The following is a 25,930-nucleotide window of genomic DNA, read 5'->3' on the forward strand; positions in this document are numbered from 1 at the left end:
TTCCTGAGAAGTTACTATATCTAGTCTTCTGCTTGGTAAAGCAGGAGCTGACAGCACAACTTGTGGCAGCTCAATACTCACTCAGTGATGCATTCTCAAAAGAATGGGTACTACCTAAGGCTGATAGCTTATTTCCCCAAGTCCTTTAAAAAAAACCCCAAACACCCCCCAAACCAAACAACAGGCAACCAACCAACCACAAAAATATTTTAATATTTGAGTGCAATTTAGTTGTGTCTGTCTCTTCTCTTCTGACATATGTTTATTACTCTTCTCTCCATGCATCTTTATTTGCTGTGATATAACTACACTGTCTCTTGTCTGGGAACGTGAGATGATCTGATATGGGATTTTGTCTTCCTCTACTCTGGGTACAGCCTGGTCCTATTTATCTGTGTTATTTATGTGGAATATTTACTGATCAGAGCTTCAGCCCATACCTAAATTGTTAATAATCAAAGAAGAGTTGAAAATGGGACACAGTTCTTCAGGTATTGATGGTTTCTTTTCCCCTCCTGAATTCATAAAAATATTTCACAAAGCTCTGAGAAACCACAGTCTCATATAGTTGAAAAAGAGGTGGCCCACAGCCAGCTTTCAAATAAACACTCTGCTCTTTCATTAAAAGAAAACATTATCATAATATTAAATTACAAGTCAAATGGTGAAGGTATCTTTCCTTGTGTACAAGATATCCTTTGAAGTCACAGAGCCCAGAGTGATTTTCACATGAGGGGTGACCAAGTAGGAAAAAAAGCAAAAAAGTAAATAAACCAGTAACATTGGTTGTTTTCCACATTCCTGTTCTGGTCATAGAAATACTCCTGCTTGAGTACCACGTTTCTCGTTACCCATATATTTTTATTTCCCTAAATTTAATGCTCCTTGATCCTTATTTGCTGTGTAGGATATGTTATCTTTGATATACTTCTCCATAATGACCAAAAAAGAAAAAAATCTAGCACTGCAACTGTACCTTTGTGAAACACTTTGAAGCTAGACATTTTAATCAAATTCTTGTTGATGCTGTTGCAAGAAAGAGTAGGAAGCTTGCCAGCTGAGAGACTGGTGAAATTCCATGAAAGAGCTGATAAAAGACCAGCTTTTGTCCTGGTCCTAGCTAGCAAGCCTGTTAGGTGACAGACACTAGTAACAACTAATCCTACTGGTTATTGCTATTTTTCTTTCTTGAAACAATGCAAATAAACCTTCTCTCTCACAGATTAGCACATTAGCACTGTAGAACGCAGAACTAGATGGTCAAGATAGAAAGTCAGGGAACAGGTCTGTACTAGCAACAGACCAAGAACAATCAGGAATATTACGATTCTAGCAAATCTCTCTCATTCTCTCTGTCTTCTGTACCTGCTGCCGACTCCTCCTTTGGATGCTTTATTCCAACAGCAGCACTTGTGCTATGTTAGAATAAGAGATTTGAGCCCAGTTCTTACACTTTGATACTCAAATCAGTAGCTTAAATCACATATTGTGCTTCTAATACCAGACTACATTTCAGTATTAGGAGGATAATGACTGGGAGCTTTTGCTGCTGCAAGAATTTTTGCCTTCTTTACAGAGGCTCTTCATGTACCAGCACATTAGCAATAGCTGTGCAACCATAGGTGCCCTTATATAATTGATGGCTGAGCAGCATTATCTACAGCCTCCTAGGAAAAAAATCAAATAGCTCATATGCATCTTCCACCTTTATTAACTATTCTGCTCCAAATGATGTGTATTTGTTTTGTGGGTGGCTTGGTTTTTTTTTTTTTTTATAAATTGTTCTTGGTATGGGAGAGTTTTTTTGGATTTGATTGGTTGGGTTTTATTTAGTGGTGAACTTGCAATACCTTTGAGGGTTGGTTGGTTGGTTTGTTGTTGGTGGTGGTTTTATTCGGTTGGTTGGTTGTTTTGTTGTTTTTTTTTTTTAATGCATAATTATTTAGAGGTTTCCTGATCTCTTGCTCTTCCTTGGTTTGAGATGAATATCATCTCTGGGGCACTCCCAGGAGTGATGAATAGAGGTGCCTAGAAGCTGCTAAGAGCAGTCTCTTTCAGTCTTTTGCTTTTCTGCAGGGGTGGTGTAACTCCTTCTTCCCTCCTTTTTCATTACAGTGAAGCTGAGAGCAGAGCCTGTTGGAAAGAGACTAGGAAAAGCAAAGGACAGCCTAATCTTCTTAATAAAGCAGTTAGTCATGAGAAAGGGTGTTAAAAGAAAAGGAGCTAGAGGAAGTTAGCAGTGTTATATGCTTGGTTTCACAAGGAGGATTTTGTGATTCAGAAGAGAAAATACGGTATGTCCAGCAGCAGAAACCCACAAACAATGTTCTTAAAGACTGGTAGGATCAAAAGAAGTGAGTGCTTACTCTTTACAAATGACATTATGTGTATTAAACTACCCCTCTTTTTTAAACATTATTTTTGCAGCTTAGAATATGACATCTGATGCTTTCTCCAAGAAGTAGTTTTGGTATTTTTTTTTTTCTGCTATATTTGTCATTGCCATATCTTAGAAATAGTTCTGTATATTGAGCTGGCTAGTTATATATCCTCAAAGTAATGTCTGAGTGCTTTCTCTTTGTGAAAAATAGGTGTGTTGAAAAAACTTCTCTTGTTTCATGGCTGGGCTGACTTGTGCAAATGACTGTGAATATTACTTTTGTGGGTATGAGGACACAGTGCAGAGCTGTGTCTGCTGTCTTCAGGGGAAAACTGCATTCAGAAACACTTTACATGCAGTTTGTGCACGGGGCTTTGAGTATTAGCATGGAAACTGGGAGCATGCAAGGGTTTTTGTCATTTCTCTTCTGCTATTGGTGTCTTCTTGGTGCTGCAGAATTCAATGGTAGCCATGTTGTCTTCAGCAGAGTGTGGGATTTGGTAGGTTTTAAGGAATTATCTGCCATGTATGGATGAAGTTCTGATCCCTCAGTAATTTCCTAATAGATTTATACAGACTCTGAACACTGAAGAAAAGCTTGTAGGATTCACTGGCCTAGCGTCCTGGAGAAGGAAATTGGTGTTGGCTGTGATACTTCTTCCTTCTCCTTTAGATGACCCTGGTGGCTTGCTAAGTCAACAGTAACGAACTAATTGCATCACACTTTCCCTTCGTTCTGCTGAAAGCTCCTTCCCCAAGAGGCTGATCTCATCATCTGTATTGTTACAGACAGAGACTCAGAACTGATAGCAGAGTGGGATGGGAACTCTGCCCCAGCATAGTGTCTCTGCCAGACACAATGCTGTAGTGGGAAAATCTGTGTTCCTATTGGGAAGAGTTACCAGGGGAAGGTGTGTATCTAACACAACTGCATTTAGTGATGTATGGAGTACCCTGGTAGCTGATTTATGCTGCTATGCAAGGGTTAAAATTTCAAAGGGGAATCCTGAGATGATGAAGAGCTGTTGGCAGTCATCCTTGTGTCAAAAGCAGATCAAAGAAAAAAAGAAGTGCAGGAAATGTGCTTTGTGCTTGGATAGCCTCTACAAGTGGAGTAGCCCCTGAGGGATTCTTGGAGCAGTGCATACAGAGCGTTCCTAAGGCTGTTCCTAGTAATAAAGGGGAAGAAACGAACATTAAGTAACCTCGAAGATCAAGGGAGCTCAAGGACAACTTAAAGTCCCTTTTTTCCTCTCCACTTAAGTTACTTTGTGTGAAATCAAGTAATTGAAAATAATTTTCCTTTTACTAAATTGAATTCCACAAGATCAATTCCACATTCCTTGTAGTAATTAAATCAAAAACTGGATCTGGAAATGTATTTCTTTCACTTTCTTGCTAGCACACTATATTTCTTTGTCGCTGCAAAATGTTGTACTGCTGTGCCATGGAAGCTGAAGGGCAGGGACATAGAGCTTTTGGCTACAAGGCACAAAATGCAAAGGCATCCTGAATCTGGTAGCTGAACAACTCCTAGGTGTCAACAGTCTAGCAATTATGTATTCTGTTTCTCTTTTGCTTAGTTTTATCAGTTGCTTGGCCAGTTCACAGAAGGGGGGTTTGAGCATCTTAGCATATTAGTTGAAAAATGGTCTGCCTGGGTTTGGAAATACTATTTCATTTATAATCATGATGAAGAGTCAAAATCTTAACAGTTTTCACAAAGAGAGTTGTTCCAAATTTATGGTTTGATTTAATCAAAATGAGTCATTCAGTATGGCAAACAATCTGTTTTGAAAGCATTGTAATATTTTCCTTTAGCTAGGTATTACACCATTTCACTCTGTTCATGTTACAAACTCTGAACCCAGACCAGATCATGAAGATGACATGTTTCAACCTTTACAAAATCCTATAATAGTTTCCACCTGAATATTTGGAAAAGATTAGTATTTCCCATTAAGTAATGGACCTGGCATTTTCATATAAAAACATGCCATGAAAAAACAGTCACTGCTCAGCTTTTTATGGTCATCAGCAGAGAACGAGGCTACAGGGAGTCTTTTGAGGGAGCCCTTCTCTTTTGCTTTCTGTCTGCAGTGACAGGCTTTATATCTTCCTTCACCTTCCCTTGTGACTAATTATGTCTGTCTCATCTACATGTGTGAATTCACACATACATATCTCCTTTTAAGCTGCAATTGAAAATCCATATAATGAGTGCTGTTCTGAAGGGATAAAACAATTATATTTCTTCCTCTAAATTCATGCACAAGAGCACAACAGTTTTGAAGTGCTGTTCCCTTGGAAGGCAAAACTTACTTCCATCATGTATTCCTTCTTGGTTCTTCTTTGGAGCTGCATGAAAACCTCTAATAAGGTTTAGACACATCTTGCATAATTTCATTCATCTTGGAGTTATCTGACTCATGTAAGCCACTCATCCCAACTATGCTGCTTTTGTGATGATGGCTCTTTGACAGTTTGTTTTAAAACAGGTATCTTAGGGTGCAGTTTCACATCCCGCTCTTCTAACGACAAAGCCAGCATGCAAAGCTTGCATCCTTCCTCTCCCTGCAGCTTGTCATCCTTCTGGTTTTGACAGTGCAACTGTATGTGGCCTGACTGTAAACTGGATTGAAAATATGGAAAGTTTAACCTGAAAAATTTAGCCAATGAGAAAGAAAAATTTGTTTAGGAATGGATGAGTGTTTTTATTGCAGTATAATGAAGAAGTTTTAAGTTTTAAGTTTTGAAAAGGTCTAAAAGAATCATATAGTTTTTTTGGTAACTTTTTGATTTATTGAACACTTCTGTTTATCTCTTTTTCTTCTCCTTTTTTCCACCTCTATTTTAGCCAATTTTCAGGAACCCAAGAAGATCCATATTCCCTGTGAGAAAAACAGAGCTTCTCTTTATTTTCTCTTTATTTTGAATTCTTTTTCCCCACTAATGTGGAAGGGCAGGGAGAGGTTAAGATATCAGTATTAAGGGTTCAGTATTTGGAATTCTGCTTTCTCCAACGTAGATATAATATAAGTAGCAAATGTTGGCCATCACTCCAGGAATGACAAACTTTCAGATCCAAGGCAGTAGCTCAGACCAATGAAATTACACAAAGGAATACAGAAGTTGTTTGTCAATGAATCTTTAGGTTGTATGGACAAATCTCTCTTATCCAGAACCAACACTGGTACAACTTCTGTTAGCTGTCAGGATCTCATCTACACAGCTTACAAAAGAGGAGTAGATATCTCTTCTGCTAGGAACCATCCCAGTCTGAACAAAGAGAAGCTAAGAAGCAGAGCAGAATGGGGGTCCCCTGAACAGCGCAACACAAAGATCCTTGGAAAGCCTTTGGACAGTGGTGTAGCATTTGACTGATTCGTGGCAGCTTTGGTTAGAGGTGAGACACAATGCAAAACCTAGCCCTTGTAACCTGTCAGTAATAAGCAGCTACTATTATGGAAATAGACATGAGTAATGAGCAGCTGTGCTTCAGAAAGAGAAATCTTTCCAAGTTAATGTGACAATGTGTGCATGTATACACTACACAGTTAGTAGATTAGGAGGATGCAGTACATGGCATATTTTTGGATTTCATGAAGTTTTTTTGGCATCCTATTTCTCAACTGCAATTAAAATAGTCATTCAGGTCTATTTCAGTAGATGTACACTGAAAGCTGGATAAGAAATCATAATTAGCAAGTTGCTATTCAAAGGCAGTATGCCATAGTATCAAGAGAAGGATCAAAGAATTCCATCTTGCATCTTGACTAATAGGTGAGTTTTGTGAGAAAAATGTAGATTACATGGGCAAAGCATTTTCGCTGTGAGCTGTCTGATAGCTGTAGCACAGTGGTGGAAACCTGCGGTGTACTGTTTCATGCTGGATCATAAAGAGTCTGTGTTTAAGTTCAGCATAGTGATCTTTTTTAGAAACAGAGGTCTGAAGTGTGAAAGGATGAGTACACACTCTACAAAGTGTTGGAGAGGATGAAGAGTGTCTGGACAACATGATTCAGGAAACATCCCTATCCAGGGAAGGAACTGGCCACTGTGTGACCAAACAGAGAAAGTGGGGGAATAGAATGAGACACAAAGCAGCACTTTGTGTAACTAGGGGCAGCCAGGAAGCAGGCATGCTGTGAGCAGCAGGAAAGAGGAGTGTAGGAATTCTGTACAGTCATAAATGTCCAGTCATTTTGTATCTCGTGGAAACTGCAAATGATCTTGGGCAATCCAAGTGAATGTTGTAACGCAGGATTGCTCTGTGCCTGGTTATGAAAAACTCTTCAGACTGATCCACTTACCACCCTTCAAGGGAGATTCTTGTCAGCAGTCAGCAGGTGGGCAAGGAGTTGGCTTTCTGCCTTTTGTGGATGAGATACTAGATAGGATTGCAACAGCTGAGTCAGTTCCCTGAACTAAATAAGCAAGGAGCTAGTGAGGATAGTCCATAGTAACATAAATGACTGGGTTTAGTTTCTCAGCATATAACTGGCTTTTGGACATCTTTTAGTGATGCCAAAGAAGGATATACAACATATGCCCTTAGGTGGCATTCATGTTCTGCACGTAAAACAATATAGGAAGGTAAAAAATAAATCAAAACAAAAACCCCACAAACCAAAACAAACTAAACCCCCAAACCCACAAAAACAAACAAACCAACCCCCCAGACACACACACAAAAACACCCCAAAATCTCTCTGCCAGGTATTCTGCTAGTCAGATATGTTGGGTAAGACTTGGGGCTATGAAATGCATGCCTATATTTTCTGGGGGAAAGAGACCGTATGGTTTGACTGGCCTCCAGCATACTAGAGGGGAAGCAGCCTTCAGGATTCGTTAACCAGACTCATTTGGATGGTGTTAAATTAGCAACCAAGGGAGATCATAGGAAAGTGAGGAATAAAAATCACTTCTTTAGCAGAGAGTCAAGGTGTCAAGAATAAAATTAAGCAAGGCACCAAGGACTGAAAGAGGAGTTCTTTAATTGCCTACTGCCAACGTGATGAGGCTGGCTAATAAGCAATAACAGAATAGAATTACTGATTTCTAAACCTGGGACAGGTAATAGACAAAGAGGCTTATTTTTGCCTCGTCTGACTTCCTGACACTCAGGTCTATTCATCTCTGCATTAATTATGTTCTCGGAGAAGCAGTAAGAAATACTGAGTTGCTATTTTGATGCTGGGGGAACCCTAGAAAATGCTCTAAAGGAAATTCCTATTTTGGCAAGAAGATGACTTGGCTGACCTGCAGTTGATTTCCCAACATGAATTCTATAAGTATTTTCTGTAATTTTCTTTTCTGCAAAGTATCATCAGGATTCAGAAAACACTCAGCCCTGCAGGTGTCTGAATGCTTTTTTTTCTGCAAGACAGTGAAAGAAATGGAATTACCTTCTGAACGCTGGAGGCTTCTGATTTTAGTGTGTTCAATTACAGAAAAAAATAACAGATTTGTGCTGTACCTATATTGTTGCTGTGACAGTTGAATATTGTTACATTTACTGTGTCTTCCTGATTGTCTTTTTCTTCCTTAATGGCAGACTTACCTTAAGATCATGTATCTCCTTTCCCTCCACCTTCTATTTCCTTTCACTTAAATCATTGCCTTTTGCTGATCAGGACAAAGAGATCATATAGTTGATAAGTGATCATCTTTGTTACTTGTTCAATGCTGAAATTCATGTCATACAAGAATTGCATACCAGTATATGTGGCAGGATATGATGTGGGGTTATTGAAGGCATCTCTGAAGTTTTCAGTTTTGAAAGAAAGTGAAGAATTTTAAGTGATTATGTGCACTAGATTTTTAGTTCAGTCAGAGAGGTTGAATGAATGAGAGGGAAAAATGACTGAGATATGAAGTAAGAGTGTAATCTGTACTGGAGGCTTACAAAACCACTTTCTGGATTTCATGCATGGATAAGAGTCATACTATGAGTTTTATGCTCAACCACAGCCAGAAATTCTTTGCTCTGAGGAAATAAATTAATGGGGACATATTCCTGTGGGTGCATATGAATAAATCCCTTGCCTATGAGTGAGTCTAGGGTCTTCTGGACAGGCATATTTTGTCACTCAGTGAACTCAGCTATGGTGACTACCTTTCCTTTCTGTCATATGCCCAGTTCAGTAAAAGACATCTTCCCAGCATAGGTGAATAGGCTTGCTAGCAGGCATTAGAAGGACCTATCTTGACTCATTGGCAGCACTGAATAGGCTGTTGCTGACAGTCTCCACAGTGGACAGTGTAATTTAGCAGACCCAGGTTTCATCCAGTGCTTTTTGTGACAAAGCAGCAGTTCAGTTTTAATAAATCTGAATACCAGACCAGCAAACTTCACAGATGTTTAAAGGTGCAAAACCCCTTTTGTACCTTCTTTGTCTCAGCCATCACCAATGGCAATGTATTTCCCTCCCCCCCCCTACACTAAAGCAGTAAATTCTTGTTTCAAGTATTTTAGGTCTCTGTTCATGGTAGTTTGCCACTGGAAATTGTATTTGCAATGAGAAAGAAGAGGAAAATCCCAAAGATGTTTTTATGTAATTGGGGGGTGAGGAGGAGCGCAAGTCAAATATTTTGCTTACATTTTAGTTTATCAGGAGGAATGTCTCTAGCAATACCTCTGCCATGACTACACAATATTTTGTGGGTCCCATGACATCCAGGCTATTTCCAAGCTATATGAGCAGCTTGGAGTGCGTGAGGAGATGAGTGGGTGGAACAGACTTTACAGGAAGCCCTGAGGGTAGTAAATGCTGAAGCTACAGCAGGGCTTACCAAAGATCCAGGAGACAGGGAACTGAGCAACATCTCAACAGATACAAGAGCATAATTTGGGAAGAGCAGCCTCAAGTTGTCAAAAGGTCTTGTTCTCTTTTCACAGCAGAATTTCTTCTAATAGAGTGAAATAGATTTATTTTTAATATATGATTGACTGTTAGCATGGATTTTTCATAGGGCAAGCCTTTCACAAGGCTGGCCAACCTTTGACCAGCTAAGTGCTACTTAACAATTAACATTTTTGGGGTAGGATTTTATCCCATTACTGATGATACCATACTCAGCAGGCCGATGTCTTACATACAATGCAGAATCATCTTTTCAACATTAATATCCTCTATATTTGAATACGGAGGCAGAAAAGCATGTAGTTTGACAGCTAGTCTGTGAAGATCACAGGTCTGCCAGCAGAACATGTTGCTGCTGCAGCATGATGCTGTTGTTCTAAAGTTATTCTTTCCTTGGAACCCCAAAAAGACTGATGATTGTCTTTAGCAGTATAATAAAAGATGGAAGGATACAGCAATCTCATGCTGTAGGACAGTTTACTCTTTGTGATTGATGCACATTGCCATACATATTAAAATAAAAATGGTTTTAGGAGTTTAAAATCAAACCAGATATTACTGAAAAACTAAAAGCAGTGGTGGGTTTGAAGAAGTGGAACAAATGTTCAAATTTTGGGTTTTTTATTTGTTTTATTTTTCTAGATCCTTCCATATGTTTTCATGATATTGCTATTCAAATTAGTTGTTCTGAGAGTATCTTAGCTGTTTTCAATGGCAGGTAGATACATCTTTGTCTCCTCTGATATGATTTCAACATTTTTGTATTGCTGAATTCATAACCCACCTGGCTGAAGTTTGAAAGCAATTCATTTTTTAAAATCTTTGGGGGGAAACAAAAATACCAGGAGGCTGGAACACCTCTTTTATGGAGACGGGCTGAGAGAGTTGGGATTGTTCAGCCTGGAGAAGATGTGAGTCTGGGGAGACTTTGTATTAGCCTTTCAGTCCTTAAAGAGGGCTTATAAGAAAGATGGAGACAATCTTTTTAGCAAAGCCTGTTGTGACAGGATGAGGGGTGATGGTTTTAAACTATAAGAGATGAGATTTGGACTAGGTGTAAGGAAGAAATTCTTTACAGTTAGAGTGGTGAAGCACTGGCTCAGGTTGCCCAGAGAGGTGGCAGAAGCCTCATCCCTGAAAACATTCAAGGCAAGGTTGTATGAGGCTCTGAGCAATCTGCTCTGGATAAAGATGCTGCTGTTCATTACAGGGAAGTTGGACTTAGATGATTTTCACAATCCCTTCCAACCCAAAGCACTCTACATGATTCTATGTTTGTTTTATTTAGCTTCCTTATAAGGATAGTCTGAGGGGCTGGGGGGACCTTATAGATGCCTTCTGATACCTGAAGGAATCCTACAAGAAAGTTAAGAGGGGCTTTTCATAAGGGTGTCTAGCAACAGGACAAAAGGGAATGGTTTTAAGCTGAGGGAAAGTAGTTTTAGACTGGATCTTAGGAAGAAGCTCTTCAATATGAGGGTGGTGGGACTCTGGAACAGGTTGCCCAGGGAGGTTGTGGATGCCTCCTCCCTGGGCTGTTCAAGGCCAGGTTGGATGAGGCCATGGCAGCTAAGTCTAGTGGCAAGGCAACCCTGCCCATGGTGAGGAATTTGGAGTACATGATCTCTGAGGTCCCTTCCAACCTCAGCTGTTCCATGATTCTTAGAAAACACCAGGGAAAATCTTAAATAAATTTAAGTAATAAAAGCTGCATGTTTAGTTTGAGACTTATGTATGTACACGAGCATAGGGTAAATAAACAAAAAAACTCTTGTTTCTCTCCAAAGAGAGGTCAAAAAGTACTGAATAGTTTATTTGTCAGAATACTACAGTGGGTATTAATATTGGTCGATTTGTTTTAGTTTGAATAACAAAAAATTTGATCCAGAAGAACACCTCTGTTTAAATCAAGTTAATCTTACCATTCTGGATCTACTATTCATATTGGTGAAGCAGAAAATCATTTATATGGCCTTATACACCTTCTGAGATCTTGGTCTTTTTATCCAGCACAACAAAACTTTGCATCCAGACTCCAAGATTTGATCTGAATGAAAATGGGCAAACGTATATGTATTGGTGACATAATTATAATCAAATGTCTCAGTTTCTAATGAAAGTTTTTATTGATATATGACTCATGAGATAGTGCAGGGGGATTAATAAGAGTAGTATGATTGCTAGAGAGCAGCTGGAGAAAAGTTACCCAATTCCTTTGAAAATCTCAGCCTTCATGCCTGTCAGTAAGAAAGAAATGTGTTCCCTAGATGTGTGCAGTGATGCAAAGGTTTCATGAGTGTTCCTTTCAGATGGGATGTTCTTGTGTGGTGAGGATGAGGGCACTTATGCAGATCCTCCCAAAAGACTGCTGACAAATCCTTGTCATGCATTGCATAGATAACATATATTTTACTTTTAATCACAGAGTGATTTAAAGATCATCTAGTCCAACCATCCTGCCATGGGCAGGGACATCTTTCAATAGATCAGGTTGCTCCAAGCCCCATCCAACCTGAAATCTTTAGAGGTGTAGTTGTTGGCCAGCAGACAGGTGTGTTGTTACTGCAACACAGGCACTACTGGAACATGCAGTGCCTCTTTAGAGGTTATGTACTGGTAAAAGTGAGAGTGGACAAAGAAACACAAAGAACACATGAAGTAAAATATTTTGTTTGGTTATGTTTCTGGGAATTGATAGTGCTACTCTGAAACATCATCAACGTACAGTACCAGTATGCTGTGATGAGTGTAGTGTAACAGAGCTTTGTTAAATATGTGTTCATGCTCAACAGTATGGGATCAGAGATTTGGGTGGAATCATTAAAGTTGTCTTCTGTTCTTTCTGGTTTGCTGCAGTTGTTGTCTCCTGTTCTGGATCACATGAAGAAAACTTGTCTTCACAAAATCCACCTCAGAAGCATTCCCTGATTAAAAGTAGGATGGTTCCATTGCCACAGACTTCTAAACCAGGTACCAAAAAGTCTTCTTCCTTATTTCTATTTCAGAATCTAGGTGCAGGATAGATGCTGACAGTCACAAAGCCCCTTTATCAGAAAGCTATGCCACTGGATTTCTGTCTGAATATGGGGCAATGACTCAGAAAGGTCTCTGTAAACTGCAGGGAATCCTTTACTTCCTTACAAAAAACCCAACCAAACAATAAACCAAAAAACCCCAACCAAACAAAAATAAAACAAAAGACAGTAAAAAAACAAAGCAGAGGGAAAAGAAATAAAATGAAAATAAAATCTTTTCCATCAGCACATTGAAATCCCCCAGATTTGGGGATGTGAGTTCTTGCAGTAAAATCTAACTAGTGGAGCTGCTTACTAGCAGCTAAAGAGCTAACTACCTTTCTTGACAATGCAGTATTTTTCAACTGTAATTTTCTTTTTGTAAGCATTCTAAAAGCCCAGTAAGCTGAACAAAATGCTTGTGAGGTAGGTATGATGAATTTGGTCTAACTGTGGTGACACAGTAGATGTAGGAAGCACTATACTTCATACATGCTGAAAAGAACAGAGCCAGTTGTCAGTGGTGTGAAAGATTGGAAATGAAGTGATGCCTTTTTGTTTAGTGAAATAATTACAGAATGGGTGAGGTTGAAATGGATCTCTTGAGATCATTAGTACAAGGCGTCTGGCTCAGGTAGAATCAGCTACAGCAGGTTGCCCATGACCATAGACTCATGGAATGTACTGGGTTGGAAGGGACTTCTGGAAGTTGTCTAGTCCAACCCCCCTGCAGTAAGCACATCCCCAGCAAGATCAGATTTGTCAGACCTTGATGAAGCCTGACCTTGAATGTCTTCAAGGGTGTGGCCTCCACCACCTCCCTGCCAATGTGGTGTTTGAGTAGCTTTAGGGTGGTACACAGTGTTGTCAGAGGTTGCAGCTTTCAGTGTTCTCTTTTACTGTGACCACATGGATGCATCTAGTTCTTTTGCCCTGTGATTTATGCTAACAACTGCTTGTTGATTGACCTTTCCGTCACAATGCAATGCATGTGATCTGGTACCAGAAACCTTAGAGTCCTTTTTTACTGGATGTCAACAACTTCCCTGATCTATTTCAAACTCCTTCAAGACACTCAGTTCCTCTCAAACCTCAGGTTGTGGTAGATAGGCTTCATACAGATTGGAGAGTGTGGAAATTAGGTTGTCTTGAAAGAGAACATTGTGTTCATTTACCTGAGCTGCAAACTATATTACATGAGACATGCTCAAAGGATTAAGTCTATATTTGTACAGGCCCTAATGCTGCAGTTGTGTGTATGGTAAAATTTAATGAAATTATTTTGTCAGAAATATCAGTTTCAAGTGACTTTCTATTTTAATTTTCTTTTTTTCTTAACTTTCCTGAGCTCTCATTTTGCTCTCTTGCACTGTCATGCTGTTGTGAGAGAAATAGATTTCTGGGTTTTATCATCAACTAGATTTTTACCTGATAAAAAGTATTACTAATACTGATAATAAGTCTGAGCTAATCTGTCAAACTTTAATAAATTTGAAAGAGCACAGCAGGTCTGGATTTGAGCTCTGCTTTGTCTCACACAGAGATGGTGTTTCTGAGCTATTGAGATCCTTAAATCTGTTTTACTGGATCATCCAATCATAGCCTAAAGCTCAACTCAGACATTTTTCCCTAGATGCAGTGGAGTCAGGGGAGTGTCCTCCTTCCTCTGCCCTGCTGGAAGCTGGCACTGTGTGCACACACACTATTTGCCAGTTCTTCTGCTTGTGGCTTCCATTTAAAAATGATGGGCTGAACAGCACAGCAGACCTTTACCAAGCTGTGTAGATTTGATGAGGTGGGCTGAGAAGCTGTTCAAGTGGTTAGCCCAGGTGGCAGGTTAAGAGAGGCAGTAACCTCCAGTAGTGAGCAGGCTAGAAAAGACTGGGGAGTGCAGAAAGGAGCTGGAGGAGGATATGGATTCAGGTGGTAGTTCACAGCATGTCCCAAGCCACAGTGACATGTAGCATCTGTTTCCCTCACTCCTGTGCACTGGGTGGTGGTTTATAAAAATGTAATGACAACTAACTTAGTTAGGAAAACTTGTCTGCTTTGACTGCTGCACTTACAAAAATGTTTCCATTTCTTCCTTTTCCTGAAACTTTAGTTAGAAAACAGTTAATGTTCTGGAAGCTCTTATGTTTTTATTTCTGCCCCACCTGTGTTGCCTGTGTTGCCACCTATCCTCGCGGAAAGACAAGGGGTGATGGAGGTTTTTAAGGCCAGGCTGGATGTGGCTCTGAGCAACCTGATCTAGTGTGAGGTTGGAACTAGATGACCCTTGAGGTCCCTTCCAATCCTAACAGTTCTATGACTGATTCTATGTGATACTGTGATATCCCTGACCCACATTCTATTCTTGATACAGGTCTTTTCTCCTCCCCAGGAATAGGGCTACCAAAAGGGATAACGTCCTCTCATTTGTGTTTGCAAGGTCTGAATACCCACTGAAAACCAAGATCCCAAACATGAATGTTTAGTCTCTTGTTATTCTCATATGGCCTGGGGGTCCTCCAGTTATTACTGTAATATTATTATTACTACTGAAAATAAATATCATGCAAGTTAATATTGTCTTATCATATCTATTCAGCCCCACTCTGTGTGGGAGAGCTTTGTGCAGCTAACATCCCTTCAGGGAGTTTTTATTAGATTGATGAGAGAACAGTGAATTACTTCTTGTCTGGTTTATAATATGCTGATTATGAAAAATTCTGGCCAGGGTGATCTAGTGTTCTCAGTGCTCTGAACAGACTCTGGAGTTTGTTATTGTCCATCCTGCTGGAGGAAAGCAAAACTGTTACAAAAATAAAAATGAAATAATATGTAAATCTTGCATTGTTCAGCAATTCTGCTTCAGACCCTGTCAAACACCTCTTATTGCTGAGAGAGGGTTGACCTTGGAGTTTCATTTGATTTTTCTTTCCAAAATCCTAAGTTTGTACAGTTTCATTATCCTTGCTGCATGAGATACATTTCTCATTTGGATTTTATCTACATGTGGGCAGGACCTGTCACTGATGTTGATTCTTATGAGAGGAAGCTGATTCACACCTGCCAAGAATTTGCAGGTTTTTTTCACTCTGGTATGTTCCTTCACTGGCCCTGGGAGTGACTCTGTTATTGCACAAGACAAACTCTCTTTTCCCTTCAACAGTTCCATTTCTTGGGAGAAATGAGCCCCATAAACTGTACATCCACTCATTCATGTGTCAGCATCATCCCTGCCCCTTGAACTGAGGAAGACCTCAGTGGAACCTTTGGTTTCTCACAACAGAAATCTCTTGTGTCATCGGCTCAAGCTGCTCATGGGTGACGTCTACAGACAGTTTTGGAAAACCAGACTGGGTGTTGTCTTCAGTTGGTGTCCTGGTGTCTCAGGAGAGGCAGCAGCTGCTTCTGGAAAACAGTTCCTCCCATGGAGCTGTTGAAGGTAGGCAGAGTTACCATTCCCCTCAAATGGACATCTGATTTCTGCCAGCACTGGTAGCAGCTGTGGGTGGCAGCGATGGGAGCCAGCAGGCTGAGGACTCTGTCACTTGTCACTAAAAGTACTGACGGATGCTGGTTCTGGTGCACTACTTATAAGTGGGCTGTCAGTGCCCAAGAGTCACTAAGAGCCCTATAATGTATGCATACTGCCAGAGTTGTGTGTGTGTGTGTACCCTGTAAACAGCCAGCCCCATTACATACTCCTTTTTGTATCTCCCTGCTTTATAAGCTGCTTTTGCTTGCAGAGACTGGATTTTCCTTAGGAAATTCAGCCCTTTACAAACCAGGACTGGCTCCATGTCTGCTGTCTGACTTGCAAAATCTTTGACTTTGTTTTGATTCATATGTCTTTGCTCTCCTTTGGTTGGTTTCTTCTCATTCTTTCTATCAAATCTTGTTATCTTTTTTACTTGTTTCCCTCATGTTTACTTGATTTTTCTCTGTTTTCTGACACTGTTTGGGCTTTGAGCATAGTCCTCTCCTTCCTTTTCATGATTCCTTTCTTTAAACTCTTTAATCATTTTCTCTTATTATCTCTTTCTCATCCACACTGTGTGCCTCTCTTTTTGTTTTGTTTTGTTTTGTTTTGTTTTTTTCCTTCACAGGAGATATTTTCCTCCTGAACATCAGTAGGCTTCCAGATAGATGTGAGTTCAGCCTGCAGAGCCCCATCCTGCCTGGGAGCTTGGACTCTTGCTTTCTGGAACTCGCCATATATTCACAGGATGCTGTTCCTCTCCTCCAAAGGTTCACAGCTGAAATCAGATATGTGGAGACAAACAGAAATATAATAATTTCTCTGAGAGATGGCCGTGAGGAGGATGCTGGGTAAGACAATCAATTTGCAGTTGCTTAGCTTTTGAATTGCAGGGGAGGATGAAGTCCTTCCAGAGCAGTGTGTTCTCCCTTCTTGAAGCCATTGCTGCTGTTACAGCAGAAAATGCAGGTAGAACTGTCAGGACTGAAGTGTGCACCTTCCTGACAGCATGTCAGTAACAGACTCAGAATTTTTGTGTCTCCTTTGCAAAGAACACACTTTCTTAGGACTCATTCTTCTTTCCTCTCATTTGGAAGGGTCAAGAGTGGTTGATTCACTAAGGTTAGGACTGTACCTGTAACATGCACTCAGTCCAAAGACTGCCTTGGCAATGTAGCTGAGTGTGTCCAGCAGCTTGAGGGAGGTTCTCCACCCCCTCTATTCTGTTCTGGTGAGACCTCATCTTGAGTACTATGTTCAATTTTGGGCTCCCTAGTTTAGGAGCCTGTTGGAGAAGGTCCAGAGGAGGACTATGAGGATGATTAGGGGACTGCAGCACGTGCTTTATGAGGAGAGGCTGAGGGACCTGGGGCTTTTTAGTCTGGAAAAGAGAAGACTGAGAGGGGATTTAATAAATGTTTATAAATATCTAAGGGCTGGATGTCAGGAGGGAAGGAACAGGCTCTTCTCACTTGCTCCCTGTGACAAGACAAGGAGCAGTGGATGTAAGCTGCAGCACAGGAGGTTCCATCTCAACACAAGGGGGAACTTCTTTACTGTAAGGGTCACAGGCCACTGGAACAGGCTCCCCAGAGAGGTTGTGGAGTCTCCTTCTCTGGAGATTTTGAAGGCCTGTCTGGATGCATTCCTCTGTGACCTGAGCTAGATTGTATGGTCCTGCTCTGTCTGGGGGGTTGGACTCAATGATCTATTTGGGTCCCTTCCAACCCCTGACATCCTGTGATCTCTAAGTATTCAAGGGGTCCTATCACTGTTAGGAGGGTCACACTTCTCATTTTGAGATAGGGTTAACTTTGCCTCTTTTGTAATTTCCTCCTTCTGCCTGCTAAGTTCAGGAGCATCTTCTTTTGATTCATTCATAAAGTTCAGGAAGGGAAAAACAAAGGCTAGAAGTGAGAAGGGGTGGAGGGGTGGAAAAAAAGTGCAGCAACTCTGGATCTTGTCCTGTATTCCCAGCTCTTTGAAGTTTTACTTGTCATTTCTGCTTGTAGCAGAATGTAGTAAGTAGGAGAAATGGGCAAAGGGAATGAATCACAACAGGAAAAGAAGGAGAATAGCCCACGTGTCATCTGATTTTGCCATTTTCCATCTGCTTGTTTTTCCTTATTCTGCGATCTGCCATGTAGGAACCTAGGTCAGATATACAACAGAGCTTTTAATTTCCATCACCTGACTGACTCCCATAGAGAACTTAAGCAATCGATCCCACTTCTTGTTTTCTTTGAATTCTTTGGCACTCCCCAGGCTGCCATGGAGATCTGTAGCCAAGACTCCTGGTCAGCCAAAGATAGCAGAGTTTGAATTAAAACACCATATTTATTTTCTTTCAGATCCTTCCCCTGGCCTGCCTCCATCTCTCTCACTCTCCTCTGCTTTTAGCTATAGCTCACTTCCTTCCTGGCTCCTCCTTCCCCTTCTTCTTGCCAATTTCACAAGAAATCTGTTGCATTTTCTGAGATCAGTTTCTTTTTTGACCTATAATTGCCCTTGCTGCTTTGAGTACTTGACAGGCCTGTGCAAGTGTAGCCACAGCTTCATTCCCCTATATAAACTCATAAAATATGCTTTTGATATTTCTAGCTAGCCATGCTTTGATCACTGTAGCATCTCTGGAATGGATCATGGGTGTTGTTTAACAGCTTATTTGAGCATTGTGGAACAATTCCACATGAAATCAAGATTATAATTTCTTTAAAGTAATTATCATCACTCTAAAACTAATAGTATTTAGATGTATTGGAATGGAGTTAGCTTTACTGGAAGTTGGCACAGTCACTGGTATTATTTTTTCTTGGTGAAATGAAGTACTGGTAAGCTCAGAGGGTTTAGTATTAAGGTTTTAAAGATGGAAGGTGAGCAAGTCTTGCATTAAAGCAAGACAGAAAGAAGAGATAGAAAAGAGACAAAACAGAGCTAGGAATCATGTCAATACCCTTCCTATTCCCCCTCATTACAAAGAAACTTTAAAATCTCTGTACAATTCCAGAAAAATCCAAGTGTGCAGGCAGGACAGAATTTATTTCTAACACAAGTGACTGAGCTGCACCTGCTAAGCAGGTGGTCTGAAATGAACACTTTCACCATGATTAATGAAGTTTTTAACCTTGCTGACCTTCCTGAAGCATTCCTGCTTTCCATAGGGAATGGGAGTTCTACAGGCTTTTCTGTTAACTAAATAATGCTGCTCATTTTAGAGCAGAACAAGAAGGACAATAAGCAAATGACCTTCAGATAGATGTCTCTGTGTAGCACATAGTTTAACCATTGACAATTACTATGAAGAGATTGCCTTGAGATCAGAGCAGAAACTTAGATATAGGAAAAGGACTAGTTGGCATGTTTTCAGATAAAAAGGCACACAGGCACACCAGAAAACCCTGTTTCAGTTGGTTTTGTCACCTCTCAACTCCAGGCTATACTTCATCATAAACTTAGCTGTCCCAGACCATTTAAGTGAACTGTTCTCTTTATGGATCTAGAAATCTTCTCCTCACAGTGTTTCCTCCTTCAGGATCCATCATCTACACAGTTCTCCAAAGCTTAGATATATGTCATTCATGAGAAAAAGCTGCTATCCTGTCCACATCACTAGCTATTAGGATTTCACAGAATTAACCAGGTTGGAAAAGACCTTAGAGATCATCAAGTCCAACCTATCACCCAACACCTTTTAATCAACTAAACCATGGCACTAAGTGCCTCATCCAGGCTTATTTTAAACACTTCCAGGGACACTGACTCCACCACCAAATTTAATTTATCATTAAATTGTTAGCATTGAAGCTACCATTCAAGTTTTCCACACATATAACTTAATGGAAGAACAAAGAAACAGATGGACCTTAGATACCATGTCCTCTGAACAAGTAAGACAAAGTCACAGTATGTACTGCTATAAAACCCCACCTATGGGGCATGGGTATTCTGAGGTACTACCATTAGAGGGACAACCACTGAGGGAGTGAGGTGATTGAAATATATACTATATATTTCTATACTATATGCTATACTATATTTCTATACTATATAGTATACTGTACTATATGTCTATACTATATACTGACAAAAAATATATAAAATGATATTTCACATAATCTCAGAGCTCAAACATGGGCTTGCAAGCCCAAGCCTTCTTCATCTGATTCTTGGCTGAGAAAGCTGTCCTCGCTTTCTCAGGGTCACAGTTATGGTGCTTATTCAGGTCACATCCAATGTATTTTTTACTGTATTGATTATTCTACCTTTTTCCACTTTATGACACAGAAGCAGTCACAGCTGAAAATTCTTCTGTGTACTTTTCTTTTGAATGGTTTCACATGCTTGTGTTTGTTGTCAGCTACAATTATTTTGGTGTTGTCAGCTGAAACTGTTTCAGTAGGAGATTTTTTTATTTTTTCAACTCAAAGTACTCACACTTCAGAGAAAATAAACAAGTGTCACTTGGGGCAGGGATACCGTTTTCCCTTTCCATGGTCAATAAGCCAAGTAGATTTTTTCCAGTTTTCTTTCTGATATATAAGGCACTGTCCATGATAATCATGGTAGGTTAAAAAGCAAAGTTCATGGCCTCATGCACACATAGCTTTTCAGTCAGCTGGCCTCACAAAACTATTATTCATTAGTTTTTGTGTCTTCCTCCTTTTTTGGGGGAGGGTGGTGGCGCTAAACAAGTTACACAAGTTATTTAACTTTTATTATTGTACATCTAGAAACACATATAGTCATTTTGGTTTTGCTAATTAGGTGCTCACCTACATAAGCCTTTGAAAAGGAGTAGTCTGGTAAGTGTCTTCAGAAAATGCCCAATGTGTACTGACAGCAATGAGCACAGCCATTTTGATTTTTAAAAAATGTTGCTAGAAAAGGACAGGCTGTCCAGCCATTATAGAAGACTACAATTTCTGAGCATAAATTTGAGAGTATGATTTACTGTCCCTCTGTTGAAATATATACTGAGTAACTTTAGAACCCTCTACCTGGTTGGTGATGGCCAGAGGAGTAAACATGTGTTCTGTGCTCTCTTCTACTTCCTTTTAACTCCAAGGGCTAGAACTAGGTGTTCCTGGAGATTTCCAGGTAACAACTTCCCATATCCAGAAGAGTAATGTAAAGCTTCTAGTTTATGTGTTCACTGATTAAGCCTGGAAGCATTTAGCACACATACCTCTATGTAATAACCTATGCAGTGAGTCCCCCTCATTCAGAAAAGTTTTTGGTTTTATGGATTTTTCACTCTTAATGAAGAAATTTTTGTTCTTAAGTCTTCCTTAAACTTAATGGTCCATTACCTTTATTGGATATGGAAATGCAGTGTACTGAAAGTATTGGTAAGGAGGGGGAGGAAAACTTTTACTCAGCAGAGGAGATTAAGAGGCTAATGGCTATAAAAAAAGTTGAAAATACATAGTTTCAACTTCTGATTTGTATTTGTAGGGTGAATCTTGAATTCTTTTGCCTTAAGTGTCAGGCTGCTTGCAACTCTAAATTTTCTATCCATGCAAATTTCTCAAAAATATTTAAGACTGATAGCTTTTCCATACAAGCATATACAATTTAACAGCTGTTTAGAAAAAGAGTAATATCACCTCATTACTTGAGATCTGGTTTGACATAAAATCAATAGTAAAGGTATTGCCAAGCTTGGCTCATCTGGAAGCCTGCTGCAATGATCCATCTTCTGTTTAGATTGACAATGGGCTTCGTTCCTGATTCCATTAAGAGGATTAAATTGGCTCTGACTAATCCCTGTTTGGGTAGTCGCATGAAGCAAAGAAGGTGTAATTATTTACAGCATTAGAAACCTTGCTGCAGTTGGATCTTGAGGGTGAGGTTTTCTCTGAAGGGGAATACCTTGATGGTGGTGAGAACTCCATACACAGATGTATTCCGGGTGATGCAAAGCTACTTGTCATTTTTGTGGTCTCTGGATGCTTGCCAGCTTTTGCTGGGGTGTTATAAACAGAGTCAAATTTCAATACTAGAGATATTTCTGAGTAGGACTAGAATGTCTCATGGGATCTTTGGACTCTGACTTGGAGAAGCTGCCAGATCACACAATCAGTGGTTTGAGGTAGTGGCCTTACTCTTCTACCAGATGCCAGAGCTCTCCCAGGAGAGATGGCAAAATGGAGAGTGTGCCTCTGTCAGCTGTAATGTTTCAGAGATTGGTTTATTGGCTTAGATCACCAGTGGTTTTCGTTTATTTTGATATACCAGGCTATAACTGCCAAGTTCCAAAGCAGCTGGCTCATAAAGTGTGCAGGATTAAGGTGCAGCAGCTGAACTGGTTATTGTTTTCAGCTCTGCAGTATTTACGTCTTTAGTTACTACTACTAAATGTTACTGTGGTTGTGAATCAGAGGCTGTGCACTACAGGTCCCTGTTCTCAGGGGTGTGGTAGCACTGGTCATACTGTGGTGTCTCACCTGCAGAGTGGGTGGCAGCTTGGTGGAGGTACTAGAACTATGTCTCACCTTCAGTGGCTCACTGAATCAGTGTGATCAAGGCCCACTGATTTTGGGGCCCAAGAGGATGCAATGGAGTGACGAACAAAGCTGTGTCATGTAACAGTGATTCAGTTCTGGGTCTGGGATGTTGTGCCACAGTGTGGCAGGGGAATATATTTTTAAGTGTATTTACAAGATCTGTTCATAAGTGATGGACATTGCTGAAGCTGCACTGTAATACAAAATGAAAATAAAGAAGTTGTTCTCCTTTTGGTAGTCAAGGTGGTGAAGTTGTGGTTCGGGGCTGGGCATTTCTGAAGATAAATTAAATTATATTGAACTATGAAGGGTAATTAATATAGATAAGAGGAGTTCAACTTCAGATGAGTTTAGCCCATCTGTGGGCATTTATGCATTTGTGCAATGGTGAATGTGGAACATGGGGGGATGTCATGGAAGAAATGGTAAACTTTCACCAGAAAAAGTTACATAGTTGGTTTGTGGAGAGAAGAACGAGTTCGGGAACTAATCAGTGGCAAGAGAAAGTAGTGAGGGTGATAAAAAAGCTAAAGTTGTTTTGGGTTTTTTACAAGTTGTAAATTATATGGTCTGTGACTTTTGTATTGTGTCCAGTCAAGATGTATTTGCTGTGTAGGTGTTGCCTTCTAATGTATTTCTGGTGCAGGATGAGGGCTGGATGATCACTTCATGGCAGCTGAAAGCATTTCCAAAATGAAAAAGTAGTAATAGGAGCAGGGCTGGAGTGACCCATCTTATCCCTGTGGCCTGGCCTCTTAATCATCCCACTGACACTGACTTAGAGTAATCACCCAGGGTGTCCCCAGCAACGTCAGCAGCATGTAGGATGCAGGTAAATTTAGCTCTGTCTGCAAAGAGCTTAGAGCAAGGATTCCTTTGCTGCTACCCCTTCCTACAACCTCTTTACAAAATAATAACATACAGTTTTAACTGTATTCATTTTATGAGACAGGTTCTTAAAATAAAATAAAAATATTTTTAAGAATCCCGCTTTTTTTTTTGTTTTTGTTTTTTTAATGACACCTGGATATGCTGACTTCCGTCAGGTTAATTTGAGTGAGGTACTTGGAAAATTCCCATTTGGTATCTCTAGCTTTCAATGCCTAACAACCATCTTTAAAATTAGATTGCATGGACCGTCTGCCTTCCTCTGAGTTACTACAATTGCTGCACAAGTGAGAAACCTTTGCTGTCTAGGGGCATTTGTTCTGCAGTGAAATGTAAATTGCCAGAGCAATCTGTGTTTTCAGGAACACCACTTCTCTCCTTGTCCTTGCTTTGTGGGTACACTTTGGTTTGTTAAACTCAGAGATTAGATAGAGAATACACAGAAAAAGGTTCTCATGCTTGAAACAACAAAGAAACATTCAGGGCCAGGCATTTATTTCCAGAACACACAAGGTCAATGTTAGCTTCAGGAGATCCAGGGACTCTGATTGGTTGATCTGTACTTTCAAGAGCAAACAAAACACAATGATGTATATTCTGTGTCTAGAACTCGTGACAATTAAAGCCCTATTTTAACTTAACAATTGTTAGGAATGGTTGGATCTTTTCATGGCTAGTATTAGAATCTACAGCAAAGACAACTGAACTTAAGCTTGTTAGGCTGAATACCTCTTGTTTTATAGTAACACCTGTTTGTTTTGTTGGAGATTACATCCATTGGTCTATTCCCCATGTGGAGACTATTACCTCTGTTTGGTACACTGCAGAACCTGTGTGCTAGACTGTGGATTCCAGACTGCTGTGTATACATCTGATAGCTCTTTGGTGTCTTCTAGGGTGAAATGGAAACACCTGGTGGCCCAGATTGGCCGAATAGAAAGACCTTTTAAAATCACCTTGCTGTATTCTGACTGTGGAGCAGAAGAGACTGGAGTACTGGCAGTGAGCTCCTTGCAGCTCAGGAACTGCTTTCATGGTATGTTACGATACAGTCGCGTTTGGAATAGCCAAATGCAGTCAGAAAACAGAGCATCTTCACCAACACTGATGAGTTTGATCATGGAGTCAGTCAGATGGGATTTAAATGAAAGCTGAGTCTCTTCTGGGCTTTCTGATGGTGCTTACCTGTCAAGGGTCATATTTTCATCTGCTTTACATCTGTGCACACGTGTATGTGCTCCTAAGGCAGAGCTGAAGCTCGGAATTATAGAACTGATTTTCAGCTTTACGTTGATCTTTTTATGAGAAAACAACAGGGCTTATGCTGCATCCAGCAACAAGGGAGGGGAAAAAATGTCTTTGCCTTCTTTCTTAAATAACAGTGAACTAAAAGACTACCCTGTGTCACTAAAGCATCTTCCATACTGAGCATCTGTCTTCCAAATCAATAAAGAAAAGAAACTAATATTAATCTGCACCCTGTGGGGTCTGTTTGTTACTGCCAGGCTGAGAACTTCTGTCTAAAAATGAAAATAATTGTGATGTAATTATTTTCTTCAAAAGTTCAGAAATCCTTAGTCCTGTTGTGAGTGTCATGCAAATGATCCTCAGTAGCTGTGCAGAACCTTGCTAATGTCATTTAGGCTTCTTGGAAGTACAGGAGTCTGCCAGTACAGGCAGCCTGCAGGTTGGAGACATAATGATCTTCACTTCCTGGGTTTCATGCACTAATGTAATGCTATTGCCTCCCTTCTGCAGCCACTGTAGCAATAGCTTGGAATGTAATGCAAAAAGCTTCAAACGTAAAAAGAGAATACTGGTTTCACAGAGTTGTTTCATAATATGTCCTGAGACTGGTTTTGATCATGTTAGAGATTTAATTTTATTGCAGTCATTAATCTTTTAATTTAACAGCCATTATATCTTTAATGCAATTTTTTTGACAGTCATGGAGTTTTGAGGGAATGCACACAGCCTGAAGCACTATGCTAAACACTCACTCCCTAAATAAGCTGATGCATGTACCCAGCACAACACAGTGTCATGAGGAAATACTGTCTCAGACTGTGTACCTGGATTCCTGCAGAAGTGTCCTTTTCTCTTCTGGAATTTGTTCCCTATCTTTTATGTTTTTTCTAGAGCAAAAACAATCTGGAACTTCTGTGCAGAGCTCTGCTAAAAGGGAGCAGGCCCAGAAGAGACCTACACAAACTGGCAGGTCCATAACAGATCTGTGCATGCACACATCCATAGGGCAGGCTGGGTGCATCAAGTGATGTTTTTGGGAAACATCAGACTTGAAAATAGTGTTCAGCCTACTTGCAGCCACTTAAATGCTCCTGGAGTATAGCTGACTAGACTAGCTGGGTGCATGAGTAAAGTTCCTCCACAGTGAGGTGACCTGCTGGGGAAGCAGCTGTCTTCACAGGCTGGGTGTCACAGAGCTGGCACAGAAACCTGTCAGCAGCAGGAGTGTCAGCTAAGTGTGAGTCTCAATAGGACACAGCAACGTGTCTGCTAGGACCAGTGAGTGCACAGTGGATATCTCTGCTTCCACCAGCAGCATTGTGCAGCGTTGCCTTGCTGGTGCACAGTGACAGGTGCAGAACTGAGAAGCACACCAAGGTGCAAAACTGCAAGGTCCTATATGAAAGGAAAAGTGATTATCAGATAGCACAAACACCTCAGAATACAGTGCATGAAAGAGAAAGGAACAATAAATTTGGTCTCCATGAGAGCTGAGGGTGAACTCAGACGCTGGGTAGAAACCTGCAGGGGAAAAATCAGAGGTGAGTATCATTTGTCACCCA

General features: G+C 40.3%; 1 protein-coding gene across 1 annotated transcript in view; it reads left to right on the forward strand.

Moving 5' to 3' along the window:
• Positions 1-25,930, forward strand: part of LTK (leukocyte receptor tyrosine kinase) — a 112,391-nt gene that overhangs the window by 45,488 nt on the left and 40,973 nt on the right. The window contains exons 3-6 of the mRNA XM_054400236.1: positions 12,039-12,216; positions 15,535-15,690; positions 16,355-16,577; positions 24,017-24,156. Of these exons, the coding sequence (XP_054256211.1) occupies positions 12,039-12,216; positions 15,535-15,690; positions 16,355-16,577; positions 24,017-24,156 (697 nt within the window). The remainder of the gene's footprint in view (positions 1-12,038; positions 12,217-15,534; positions 15,691-16,354; positions 16,578-24,016; positions 24,157-25,930) is intronic.

Source organism: Indicator indicator, chromosome 4, assembly GCF_027791375.1.
Source record: "Indicator indicator isolate 239-I01 chromosome 4, UM_Iind_1.1, whole genome shotgun sequence".
Classification (NCBI taxonomy): domain Eukaryota; kingdom Metazoa; phylum Chordata; class Aves; order Piciformes; family Indicatoridae; genus Indicator; species Indicator indicator.